This window comes from Delphinus delphis, chromosome 10 (genome assembly GCF_949987515.2).
Source record: "Delphinus delphis chromosome 10, mDelDel1.2, whole genome shotgun sequence".
Taxonomy (NCBI): domain Eukaryota; kingdom Metazoa; phylum Chordata; class Mammalia; order Artiodactyla; family Delphinidae; genus Delphinus; species Delphinus delphis.
In genome coordinates, this window is record NC_082692.2 from 96,263,211 (window position 1) to 96,275,528 (window position 12,318).

Below are 12,318 nucleotides of genomic sequence, written 5' to 3' on the forward strand. Positions count from 1 at the left end.
TGGCCAATAAAACGACATAGCAACAGCCAAGGGCACATAAGGGTGTGTGCTCTTGTTCCCAAGATGTGGCAGCGACATTTGTAACAAGGAATGACAATTTGCAGGGCACCTAGAAGCATTTTGACTTGTGTGCCATGTTCAAAAATCCGCTTCTAAGTGAGGGTGACCCAAAAGACCTAGTTTCCTCCAACTTGTGGTTTCTTTGAGGCGTGCTGTCAAAAGAGTACTGGAGAGAAACTGAGGCACTAGACATGATATTTCATTTCATTAAAAAAAAAAGCTTTGTATCTTTTTAGTAAAAATATTCCACTTGGCCCCATATTTCTCACCTGTTTTCAAAATAACCAGCTTATCCCCCCAATATATAATAGCTCTCAGATGACCTAAAAGGCCATTGAGGCAGGTGTCACCCTACCCTAGCCCCACTCTTAGAAGAGCTTTCTACTGAATGGAAGAGTTAACATGTCCAGGTGGAGGGGAATCATCTGAAGATGCTCAGAAGAGTGAATTAGAAGATTCTGAGCATTCTTTGGCCCGCTCAATTTTTTCATGCCCCAACTTTGCCCAACGGGCAAGTTCTTTATCAAACTAAGTCAGCGCAAATTCTCCCCTTTCCCCTAATGCCCTTAGAATTCACATATACCTTTATTGTGCAGGGGAGACACAAAAATGACTGAAGATTTGGTTTCAGCTTCAGTAATTCAGTAATTTACTAACTTCAGTTAATAATAATGTATCAATATTCATTAATTGTGACAAATATACCATATTCGTGTAAAATGAAGATGTTAATAATAGGGGAAATTGGATGTGGAGTATATGGGAACTGTACTACCTTATCTTTGCAACTTTTCTATAAATATAAAACTATTCTAAAACAAAAAGTTTATTAAAATTTAAATAACTATGGAGAACACTACGGAGGTTCCTTAAAAAACTACAAATAGAACTACCATATGACCCAGCAATCCCACTACTGGGCATATACCCTGAGAAAACCATAATTCAAAAAGAGTCATGTACCACAATGTTCATTGCAGCTCTATTTACAGTAGCCAAGACATGGAAGCAACCTACGTGTCCATCGAGAGATGAATGGATAAAGAAGATGTGGCACATATATACAATGGAATATTACTCAGCCATAAAAAGAAACGAAATTGAGTTATTTGTAGTGAGGTGGATGGACCTAGAGTCTGTCATACAGAGTGAAGTAAGTCAGAAGGAGAGAAACAAATACCGTATGCTGACACACATATATGGAATCTAAAAAAAAGATGGTTCTGATGAACCTAGGGGCAGAACAGCAATAAAGACACAGACGTAGAGAATGGACTTAAGGATACGGGGAGGGGGAAGGGTGAGCTGGGAAGAAGTGAGAGGGTGGCATGGATATATATACACTACCAAATGTAAAACAGATAGCTAGTGGGAAGCACTGGCACAGGGAGATCAGCTCGGTGCTCTGTGACCACCTAGAGGGGTGAGATAAGGAGGGTGGGAGGGAGATACAAGAGGGAGGGGATATGGGGATATACGTATGCATATAGCTGATTCACTTTGTTATACAGTAGAAACTAACACAACCAATTATACTCCAATAAAGATGTAAAAAAGAGGGAAAAAAACTTCTCCAGAATTGACCAGTCTAACAAGACCCATCCCATTTATCAAAAGAAGCACAGTGGGCTTTCCTCACTGCTGGCTTATGAGAAAACAGGCCTGTGGAAATTCTTCTAGATGGCTCTTGCTTAGCCTCCATTATACTTCTGAAGTTGCATTTTCAGTTTTTTGCTGCTCTTCAGCTCAAAAGTCAGAAGAAGGACTCATAAATCACATCTCAAAGCAAGGCGCAGCTGAAGGCTAAATAAACTTGGAAGACCAAATGGATCACGAGTTACGCCAACCAAAACTAATTATTATTATTATTTCATTAAGGCCATTCAGGCAAGGGCAGGAATAAAAGGTTGCATGTGAGAGCACTCACGGAGGAGCTGGAGAGAAGCACTTCCTCATCTGGGATCTTATTTTATAAAAGAACATCTTGTTTTCTAAATCCAGGGTATCTGATTTCGAAAGTACAAGTAGCCAGCAACTCACATGGACCCACCTTTTGCTACAACTCATGAGCAGCAGCCCCCAGTCCCATGACCATAAAAACTGATTCTGTGAGCTGTGGAAGCTGCCCCCATCACACACACACCCAAGCTCCTCTCGAGGACTTTCTGTCTCTCCCCTTTCCCTCTATTCTTGCTGTTCTTGTTCCTCCGTGTTACCCACACTCCTCCATGGCCCCACTCGCCTGGTCCAATACTGAAATGTCAGGATGGGCAGAATGTAGAGGGGTGGGACAGGGGAAATGAAGAAAACGCTCATTGCAACTCCTTCTCCCCCACTCTTCCTCTCCATCAATGAGTTTTGACAAATGTAAACACCCATGTCTAACAACCACCCAAAGCAGGATATAGAACATTCCCATCACCTCCAAGAGCTCCCAAGCTCTCACCAGCTAGAACACACAAAACTAGTCTATGGCAATAGAAATCAGATCAGTGGTGCCTTGAGGTGGAGGATGGGGGCAGCTGAATGCAAAGAGGCACAAGCAAACTTCCGGGTGGTGGTGACAGGTGGATGTATGTGTTTGTCAAAACTGATTTCTACACATAAAATGGGTGCATTTTATGGTATATCCATTATATGTCAACAAAGTTGATTGAAAAAATTCCATTGGTATTAGTTTTAAAGTCCTGGCTATTCCTTCAAGCCCTAGTTATTCATCTTCCTTGAAGCCTTTCCAGCTCTCCTGGGCCCACAGTGAGTCTCTGGACTCACAACCCTCAGAGTCTGTACTGTTCGCCTGGCAATTCAGTCAGTATTTCTGTGTGATAGTGTTATCGTTATTTAATTTTTTATGAACTCATGTGTTGTCTCCCAGCGAGAATGTTAAGTGCCTTGGGGTTGGGAAATGGTTTCATTTTTCACCAGCTCTTCTAAAGCATGGGGCTCACAAATGCCAAGCACCTGCAGAGCCTGGCAGCCCCCTTGATAGCTGCTGAGTGGACAGGAATTAGGGACTTGTGTGGCTGGGACACAGCCACTAGAATGTGCACCCACCGGGAGAAGAGAGCGAGCCAGGGAAGGCAAGGACGTGTTGCGGACAGCGAACTCCCACCGGCAGTGACCACCAGCCCCACAGCCCAGCACAACTCTCGTCCTGTCACACTCCTTCCCCAGAACACTCCTGGGAGCTCTCTAGGCTGCTTCAAACTGTCATCTCGGGATCTACTGGCATCATCATCTTAGAAATTCCCTGCATCTCTCTTGTACTGCCCCCTGTTTCCCAGACCCCATGTTTTCTTTCCTTTCAGTGGAGCACATTCTTCAGCCAACAGCCCTCTCTAAACAGAACACAAGACTATCTCTGAGGTTGCCCAGTAGCTTCAGAAGCCCCAGGTCAGCTCCTCCCCTCAAAGCTGAGCCTCATACCCGGCTCCAGGGCCGCCAGGACTTGCTGTAAACCATCTGTGAACTAGAAATGCCGCCTGCCATATCAGTAAACAAGGGATGTTGCAGGCATCAGCCACTACAGCCACTCCCAACAGAGAGCCCTGAGGGAACTTGGGATGGAAACATAATGCCCAGGGACTTCCCTGGTGGGCCAGTGGTTGAGAATCTATTTTCCAATGCAGGGGACAGATTCAGCCCCCGGTTGGGGAAATAAGATCCCACATGCCACAGGGCAACTAAGCCAGAGTGCCGCAACTACTGAGCCTGTGCGCGCTCTAGAGCCCACGTGCCACAACTAGAGAGAAGCCCGCGTGCCGCAACAAAGCCCACGTGCTGCAATGAAAGATCTCACATGCCGCAACAAAGATCCCGCGTGCTGCAACAAAGATCCTGCGTGCCGCAACTAAGACCCGAAGTAGCCTAAATAAATAAATAAAACATAATGCCTACCAGTGAATCATCAGATACTGCAGCCACCCGCCACCTGCCTACCCACCTCAACAAACGGTGCACCTGAGGAAACTCAGTATGAGAAAAGACAGGATACTGGCTCCGGAGAGCTGAGGTGCATATCAAAGGAATGATTGCACTGAGCCCAGACTCTTGCATCTTCCCATATATAGAAAAGTGCCAAATTCCTTAACGTGAGATGTCTGGTTTTCTTTTATTAACAGCAATTTTAGATGTTCTGACTACCTGGTCTTTGTTGCAAAAACTCCTATATATCCTGGCTCCCCACCTTGCCTCTTTGGAACAGTATCTCAGAGTTATCTGAGATGCTGTGTCCTGGGCTTAAGTCCTCAATTTTGTCCACTGAATAAAATATAACTCTCAGCTCTTAGGGTGTGCATTTTTGTTTTCAGTTGACACACCCTTGACCTTGGATGGTTTCTAGTTCATGTTCTGGTGACCTTTCCATTCAACATTCATTCAGTGGCTACTGAGTGCCTGATATGAGCCAGGCACTGTTCGAGACACTAGATAAAGTGGTGGACAAAATAAGCAAGGAAGTCCCTACTCTGGTTGAAGATATGATGCTCTTGGGGGTGGGGGTGTGACCAACGACAATAAGCAGGTGAACAAATAGTATATAGGAGGATTTCACATGGTGATGAGTGAGATGAGGAAAATCAAACAGAAAGAGTGTTGGGACAGAGGTGGTGATTCCTTGAGGTTGGGTGTCAGAAGGGTCTCAGGAGGAAGTGACATCTGTGCTGACAGCTGAAGGATAGGGAGCCATCCACACAGAGACATGGGGTAAGGGCATTCCAGGCAGTAGGAACAGCAGATGCAAAGGCCCTGAGGCAGGAATAAGTTGGATGAGCTTTTTTTTTTTTTTAACATCTTTATTGGAGTATAATTGCTTTACAATGGAGTGTTAGTTTCTGCTTTATAACAAAGTGAATCAGCTATACATATACAAATATCCCCATATCTCCTCCCTCTTGCGTCTCCCTCCCTCCCACCCTCCCTATCCCACCGCTCTAGGTGGTCTCAAAGCACCAAGCTGATCTCCCTGTGCTATGCCGCTGCTTCCCACTAGCTAGCTATTTTACATTTGGTAGTGTATATATGTTCATGCCACTCTCTCACTTTGTCCCAGCTTACCCTTCCCCCTCCCCGTGTTCTCAAGTCCATTCTCTAGTAGGTCTGCGTCTTTATTCCCGTCTTGTCCCTAGGTTCTTCATGACCATTTTTTTTTTTTTTTTAGACTCCATATATATGTGTTAGCATACGGTATTTGTTTTTCTCTTTCTGACTTACTTCACTCTGTATGACAGACTCTAGGTCCATCCACCTCACTACAAACAACTCAATTTCGTTTCTTAGATGAGCTTTGATGTGCAGAAAGGAGCTCAGTGCCACTGGAGAACAGTAGGGAAGTGGAGGATGGGTAGATGAGGTCAGGGAGGCAGGCGGAGGTCAAGTGACCTTGGGCCTCGTGTGCCATGGGAGCAGTTGGGATTTTATCCCACCCATCGTTGGAGGACTTTGGGGAGCTTTAAGTCTAGTCCCCAGGTCTCCCAAGGACCAAACTCTGCTTTACACGTATGCATTTTTCTTCTTGAACCTAGAATCCTGGCCAGGCACTCCAGTAGTATTCCTGGCAAACAGAATCTGCTAAAAAGCAACAGTGCAGATGCCTGTTCCCTGAATCCCACCCCCTACCTATTGGGGACCCTCATCACTTTATCTGGGACCCTCCTCCACAACCCAAACTAAGACTTGTGCTTGCCCCATAGTTTCTGCAGCCAGACTGGACCCCCTCAGCATCTGTACCAGAGCTATTTTCCCAGATTGCTCATCCCGGTAGGTGGCTCCAGGACCAGGCCTCATTCCACCAAGTGCCCGGGATCTCCATGTGAAACAGCTCAAGGGGCCACAACACAACCCAGCGGGAAGACAGCCCCCCTTGCCAGCCTCTGCCACCTGACTCACCTTCGCCCAGAGTCTGCTTGAGTAAGTCATGCTTGGCCTGTAGCTTAGTGATGAGGTTACTGCCGTTCACATATTCTTTAAATTTCTGTAAGACACAAGGCACAAGGACATTACAGATCGCAGGGCCAAGTCCTGCCATTTCTGCTTCCATAATGGACCTCCAGGGCGGGAGGCCACCCTCAAGGCCCCAGGCACGGGGAAAGGGGTTTCTGCATCGGCTCCATCAGATCCCCAGCTCTGCCAAGCGTGGCTGTCCAGTCCTATGACGCATTTCAGCTCAGTTTGGGAACACAGAGAAAGCTCGGGGGATGTGTGCAGTGAAAGGTGCTTCTGTGAGGTGAGGACTGCAGGAGCCCGGGCAGTGGGCTTCTTTAGCCATCAAATTCCTCCATGCTTCTGGGCCAAGAGCATGCAGCCGAGACAAGAGAGCGTTATCAGATCTGTCAGAGGGGAGCCTCAGAACATGTCTTCTTTTATCTGGCTGCACTCTGAAGGAGGAAGGGCATGGCAGGCCCCTGGAGACGTTCCTATTAAAATAACCCGAACTGCATTTGGGGATATGATTTTCTTCTTTTTACAGATGAGAAAGGTGAGGCTGGCACAAGAAACGATTTGCCCTAGGACCCCAGGCTGCCTCTAGTTCTGGGGCCTGGCCAAGCACAATGCACTTGGAAGCAGTGCCAGGAACGGGGCACCCAAACAGAAACACATCCACCTGCCCCCAGTTCAGCCTGGCCTCAGCCATGCCTCTACACAACTACCAGCTTCCCTCGGCCCTGCCCACCCCACGTCGCCCAGTCACAGGCCGGGAGCCCTCTCTGCTGGACCATGAGCCACTGTAGGCACCGTCCATGCAGGTTCCTTTCTGGATCCTCGGCGCCTACAGCTGTGCCAGGCATATAGTAGGTGCTGAGAAATTCAGCTGAAATCTCTGACCTGGTGGAACTGACATAGCAGAGTATGAGAGAGACAATAAACTAACAAAAATGTAAGTAAAATACACAATTGGTCAATGGTGGTGAACGCTAGGGATGGAAACAAGGCAGGAATGAGGAACTGGGAGTGAGGGCAGACCTCACTGCAAAGTTGCCATCTCAGCTCCGGCCTGAAGGAGGTGAGGAAGACAGCCGTGTGGGTGCACACGGGAGGGAAGGGTCTAAGCAGAGGGGAACACAATTACAAAGGCCCTGAGAATGAAGGCACAGGGACAGATGTGATTGCCCCAAATCTGCCAGCTAGTTTCTCACCAAAAAATCCATTCTATTCCCCAGCCAGAAGGCTCAGAAAGGGTGCAGAGGAGCAAAGAAGTGCGCCTCGGCAGGTCAGGACATCTGGAACGTCACCATCTTCCCGCTGAAGACAGGTGTGGGGAAAGGCCCACAGGGAGGAGGCTGACATGTGCCCGGATAAGACTGAGGTCACCGCACCCTGGCCCCTCCCTGCTGGGTTTCTGGGGCTTGTGGCATCCTGTCTCCTTGGCCGTGGTCCTTCTTAGCTCCTAGGGCCTTGTCCCGTGGTTGCTAAGAGTCACTCCCCCTTGTATCTGTAGACGGTTTTCAAACATGTACATCTGGTCCTCACTGCAGTCTCAGATGACAAATGGTGGAAGCATCACCATTCCCATTCTACCCAGAAGGAGAAAGAGCTCAGAGCTGTGGTCACTCAGTGTGCGACCTTGGCCGGATTTCTGAACATTTCTGGACCTCATGCCCTCCTCAAGGTAAAATGAGTAGACTCATGGTGCTTCTCCAAGTGTGGTGCAGGGACCAGTGGCCTCCTACCCAGCTGGGGAGAGTGTCCACATGCAGATTCCTGCTCTGGAAGACCGTGAGTCTAACCCGAGGAAGACACCACAGAGGCCCAGAAGTGCTCACATTTCCAGGGTGCCACCTCAGGGAGGGTGGTAGTCTGGGAACCTACGTTTTCAACAAGCTTCCTACATGATTCAAAAGCACACTTCGGTTTGATAACTACCCACCTATAGGCTCCCTCTGGATGCTTCCAGTAATATAGCCCTCTGATTTTATTGCCATGTGTTTAAGAATTCACCATAAAAAGCAGAGCTGCGGTATAAGTAGGTATTCTCTCCATCCTGCCTCACTGTCCCAAGCCAGGTGAAGCTCCAATCCCAAACTTGTAACTCATGCTTTGGTGGGTTAGTGCAAATTACACCTGGTTAGTGCAAATTACACACTGGGGCTCTGGGGCTTGGGGATCCTGGCTACTTCTTCCAAGCTTCACCCAGGCTTCACGTGTGACCCATGAAGGAAAGAATGCCATTGAATCGTATTAATGTTTGCTTTAAAAGGAGTGTTATGTCCTTAAAATACCTAAATAATGTCACACCATCACGTCATGAGGTGTACTAGCCAACCAGGTTGATAACTTGAATATTCAGATCAAAATATAACATCCATGACCCCCATCATGGATGCTGTCTTTTAATTTCAAGCAGGCTGAACCCCCTTCTTTGCTCCTGCTGCCTAAGTGACAATATTCACCCACACTCCTCACTTATCTTTGTAACCCGTAAATTCTCTACAAACACAGTAGGCCCCTCGTGGAAGTGGTGAGCCCCCGAAACTGGCATGGGCTGATTCACACAGTATTCACGTAGTATGTGCTAAATAGATACCTGAATGAGTAAATGAGTGAATCGGTTCTTTCTTGAAAACAACAAAGTCAAAGAGTGTTGACAAAGGAAATGCAGTAGGCGTCAACCGTTGGTTTTTGACAGGGATTTGATGAGGCCTAGCATGAAATGGAGCTGGATGTTAGAACTGGGTGGGTTTGTGACTGGTTAAATGACCACAATCTAAAAGTGCTGATTAATGGATCAATATTAGCCTAGTGGCATGTTTTGAATAACTCTGTCTTTGGCCTGGGCCCTGAAGTACCAATTAGTTTTTTTTGACAAACTTTAAGGTACAGAAGCCACGCTTACTGAATCTGCAGAGACACAAGGTCTGAAGAGACAGCATATGTGATGAGCAGCCGGTCAGGATCCTGACAGTCTGGAACCATGAGCTGAACCCATCAAGAGGAAATCTAAACGGTGATAAACATCAGACCCACCCAAGACATCACCTACACATCCCATAGGAGGAGGGTGGCCTCATTTAATGGCAGTACAGTGGGAACAGAGATTTAGCTGATACTAGCTTAAAAAAAAAAAAAAAAGAATATGGTCTTAGGACATATGGAAAGAGAAGCATAGCCCCTAATGTGGAGGGAGGTGAAAGTTTAGCCCTGCTCTGTGCTGGTCACTCCCCTGCTGGGAATCTCACTTTAGAGGAAGCACCGACAAGTGGGACAAGTGGAACACATTCCGGGAGAGGGTCGCTAGGATGCTGAGGGCACTCAAAACAAAAGCTTTAAGAGGCTGGATCGAAAGAAGTAGATATGTTTAGCCTGGAGAAATAAAAACCCAGCTTCCTGCAACCTTGCCAGACTGTCAAGTAGAATTAGCCTCTCTCTGGGTTGCCCCAGAGAACAGAATTAAGATCAATGACCAGAAATCCTAGTGAGGAAGATTTCTGAAGATAACAGAGATACGGGAAAACATCATAATATCTATAGCCAGCCGCAAGCCAAACAAAAGGGTTGTTTGGGGAAGGAGGGAGCTTTTTAATCTGGGGTTGTTCAAGCAGAATCTGAATGACTTTTGGGCAGGGATAAGGTTGAACAGGGTCCAACATCAGATGGAAGATGTAAGGTCCTTTCTAACCCCATTCCATGTTCACTAAATACATGTTGAAATAAAGCCCCGATGCCTCTCATTCCTGTTCCTCCTTGGCCAAGTGAAATGTAAGTAATCTGGGATTTTACATGAAGGGCTGGCAACTCACCAGCAATTTGCAAAGATCACTCAGGGTGTTGTTTGCAGAGTCCATGCCCAAATTTGACACAACTTGACATGACAACCACACACTAAACTTGGGGGTTGTTACTTGGGGCGTGCACCTGGCTCTGTTCGCCCCTTTTCCTCTCACCCTACTGAACACAACTCTCTCTGTATTTTTTCTAGAAAAGGAAAATCACAATAACTGTCAATCCAAGATCAAGGCTGGTGCTACCCACTGGTAGCTCACTTTCTGCATTTCACAAAGCCACGCCAGGCAATTTAACCTGAAAACATGCTGGAAGACCTGTAGGTCTAACGGACCCACGTGGTTCCTCTGGCTCCCAGTAGTTTGGGCTGCTCCCCAAAATCACTGCCGGTGGGGGGGCAGACAGAGGGTCTTGGGCCAGGACGCCACTTACTGTAAAATAAAACATTTCTGTCTCCTGCTGGTTGGCTCTCCTCTTGGCGATGTTGAGCTTGCTCATGTAGGTCTCGGAGGCAGCTGACTTCACAGACTCTGTGGACCGGCTATGTTGGAAGGCGTCGGAGACGTCAAAGTCCTCCACAGTCAGCATATCCTGCAAGGTCTGCATGGTGGCGTCCAGGGTTTTTCTAACCTGGGGAAACACAAAAATCCTTCAGCCTCAGAATGCCTTTGACACTCATAGCCCTTTCCCAACCGTTCCTTGATTTCTTCCACACAAAGCATCAGAAGGCAGGCAGGACAACGATGCTCATTCCCGTTACAGTGATGTGGAAAGTAAGGCCAGCAGCTGGCTGGGGGGAGAAGCCAGGTGGCCTAATCTAAAGTCAGGCCATGGGACTGCTTCTGCTGGAGACAACGTTGGAGAAGGTTGTGACCAACAAGGAACTTCGGTTTTGAGGTTTGTGTTTCTTTATGGTTATACAACCCCAAACCAGCTCCTCCTGGGAGGCAGGTCCCTGAGGAGGAGCAACGCTAGAAACGCTCCCCGTTTCCTTCATCCAGAGAAGGGAGGGGACACAGTCTGGATAAGGGCAGCGCTGTCCTCAGTGAGTGAACTCCTCTGCTGTCGGCCACTGAGTCCACGCAAGCCTGACTGAGATAAAACAGCCTCGAGGAAGATAGACCCAAGACACACGCATTGTGCTCGGTCCTCCAGGACTCCGACTCCTCTCCCGGGACCGAGCAGGACCTCGGAGGCTCCACACGCAGGGCCCCGGCCTCCCCACAGCCCTTCACTGAACTGTGCCTAAAGGGTGTACTGGAACTTGGATGGAGGGTCGCTCCAAACACAGTTCTGGGGGAACTGTGTCCACATTCGCTCCACAGTGATTGCTGCTCAAAGCCTCCCTTGTCACTCAGATCTCAACTTAAAAGTCGCCTCCTGGTGACATCAGGCCTCCCCCCACCCACCCCCGACCACCATCCTTAACTTACTGTCTGATATTCCGTGTACATATTCACTTATGGGTTCATTCGCTTCTGTGTTTTACCACCTGTCTTTTCTCACTAGAACATAAACTCCATGAGAGGAGGTACTATATTGTCTCATCCACTCACTGAACTCTGCACAATGTTTAGCGCATAGTATGTGCTAAATAAATACTTGAATGAATAAATGGGTGAATCGGTTCTTTCTAACATAGGCTCACAGAAGCTCAGGTTCAAAACTGAGCATTTCCATGGCCATGAACAGCCTACCCAGAGGAGCATGTGCTTCACCCTCCTTTCTGTGCCCCGATTTTCAATTTAAATTCCATTAACATTATTATCCATATACAGCATATACCGTTCCATGTAAACAATTTAAAACGCTTCACGGGAAGATGTAGGGCATAAATAAAGAAAGAAAACACTCTGGCCATATCCTCTCTCTTCTCAGGTTTGATAAACAAATATATAATTTGTCTCCACATAACCACCCCCCAGGGACTGCTTTGATTCGTTCATCCTTAGCTACACTCTGGCTCACGTTCGTCCTGGCTACGTCCTTTTTGAAGACACAAAGCAACCTGCCCTCTCTGCCTAGAACAGCCCTCTTGAGGTCTGAAGACAGGGACCACGGCTCCCCATCTCCAGCTGCAACTGCACTTCTCAAGGATGGACCTGCCCATGATCTTGGGTGACACTCCCATGTCCTGGTGTCCTCCAATTGGGTGATGTCCTCCCTGGGTGGGGGCATCCCGGCTGGAACAGGAGGTCTCCCATGTGGCCTCATCAGTGCACATCAGAATGGAGCCACTCCAGCTGGTACTTCCATTTGTGCCCACCTGGCAGAAGTCCTGAGCCACCAGCTGCAAGGGAGGTGTGCTGGCCACGGTGAGACAGAAGCTCCCTGGAGCTCAGAATCTATGACACATTTAGTGTGCCCTGGGTTATTTCATTGTGTAATTTAAAATACCTACTACATTTCTGATGATAAAAATAACATAAGCTCACTGCAGAAAATAGAGAAAAGCACAGAGAAGAAAACAGAAATCACCTATACTCCTGCAACCCAGACAAAACCACTATCAACATTCAAAGTATTTCCTTCCAGTCTTTT

General features: G+C 47.5%; 1 protein-coding gene across 3 annotated transcripts in view; it reads right to left on the reverse strand.

The window, feature by feature from the left end:
• Positions 1-12,318, reverse strand: part of SRGAP3 (SLIT-ROBO Rho GTPase activating protein 3) — a 254,990-nt gene that overhangs the window by 61,508 nt on the left and 181,164 nt on the right. For all 3 annotated transcript variants that reach the window (XM_060022967.1, XM_060022966.1, XM_060022965.1), the window contains exons 9-10: positions 10,210-10,407; positions 5,947-6,031 (exon numbers count right to left, since the gene is read on the reverse strand). In XM_060022967.1, coding sequence (XP_059878950.1) covers positions 5,947-6,031; positions 10,210-10,407 — 283 coding nt within the window. The remainder of the gene's footprint in view (positions 1-5,946; positions 6,032-10,209; positions 10,408-12,318) is intronic.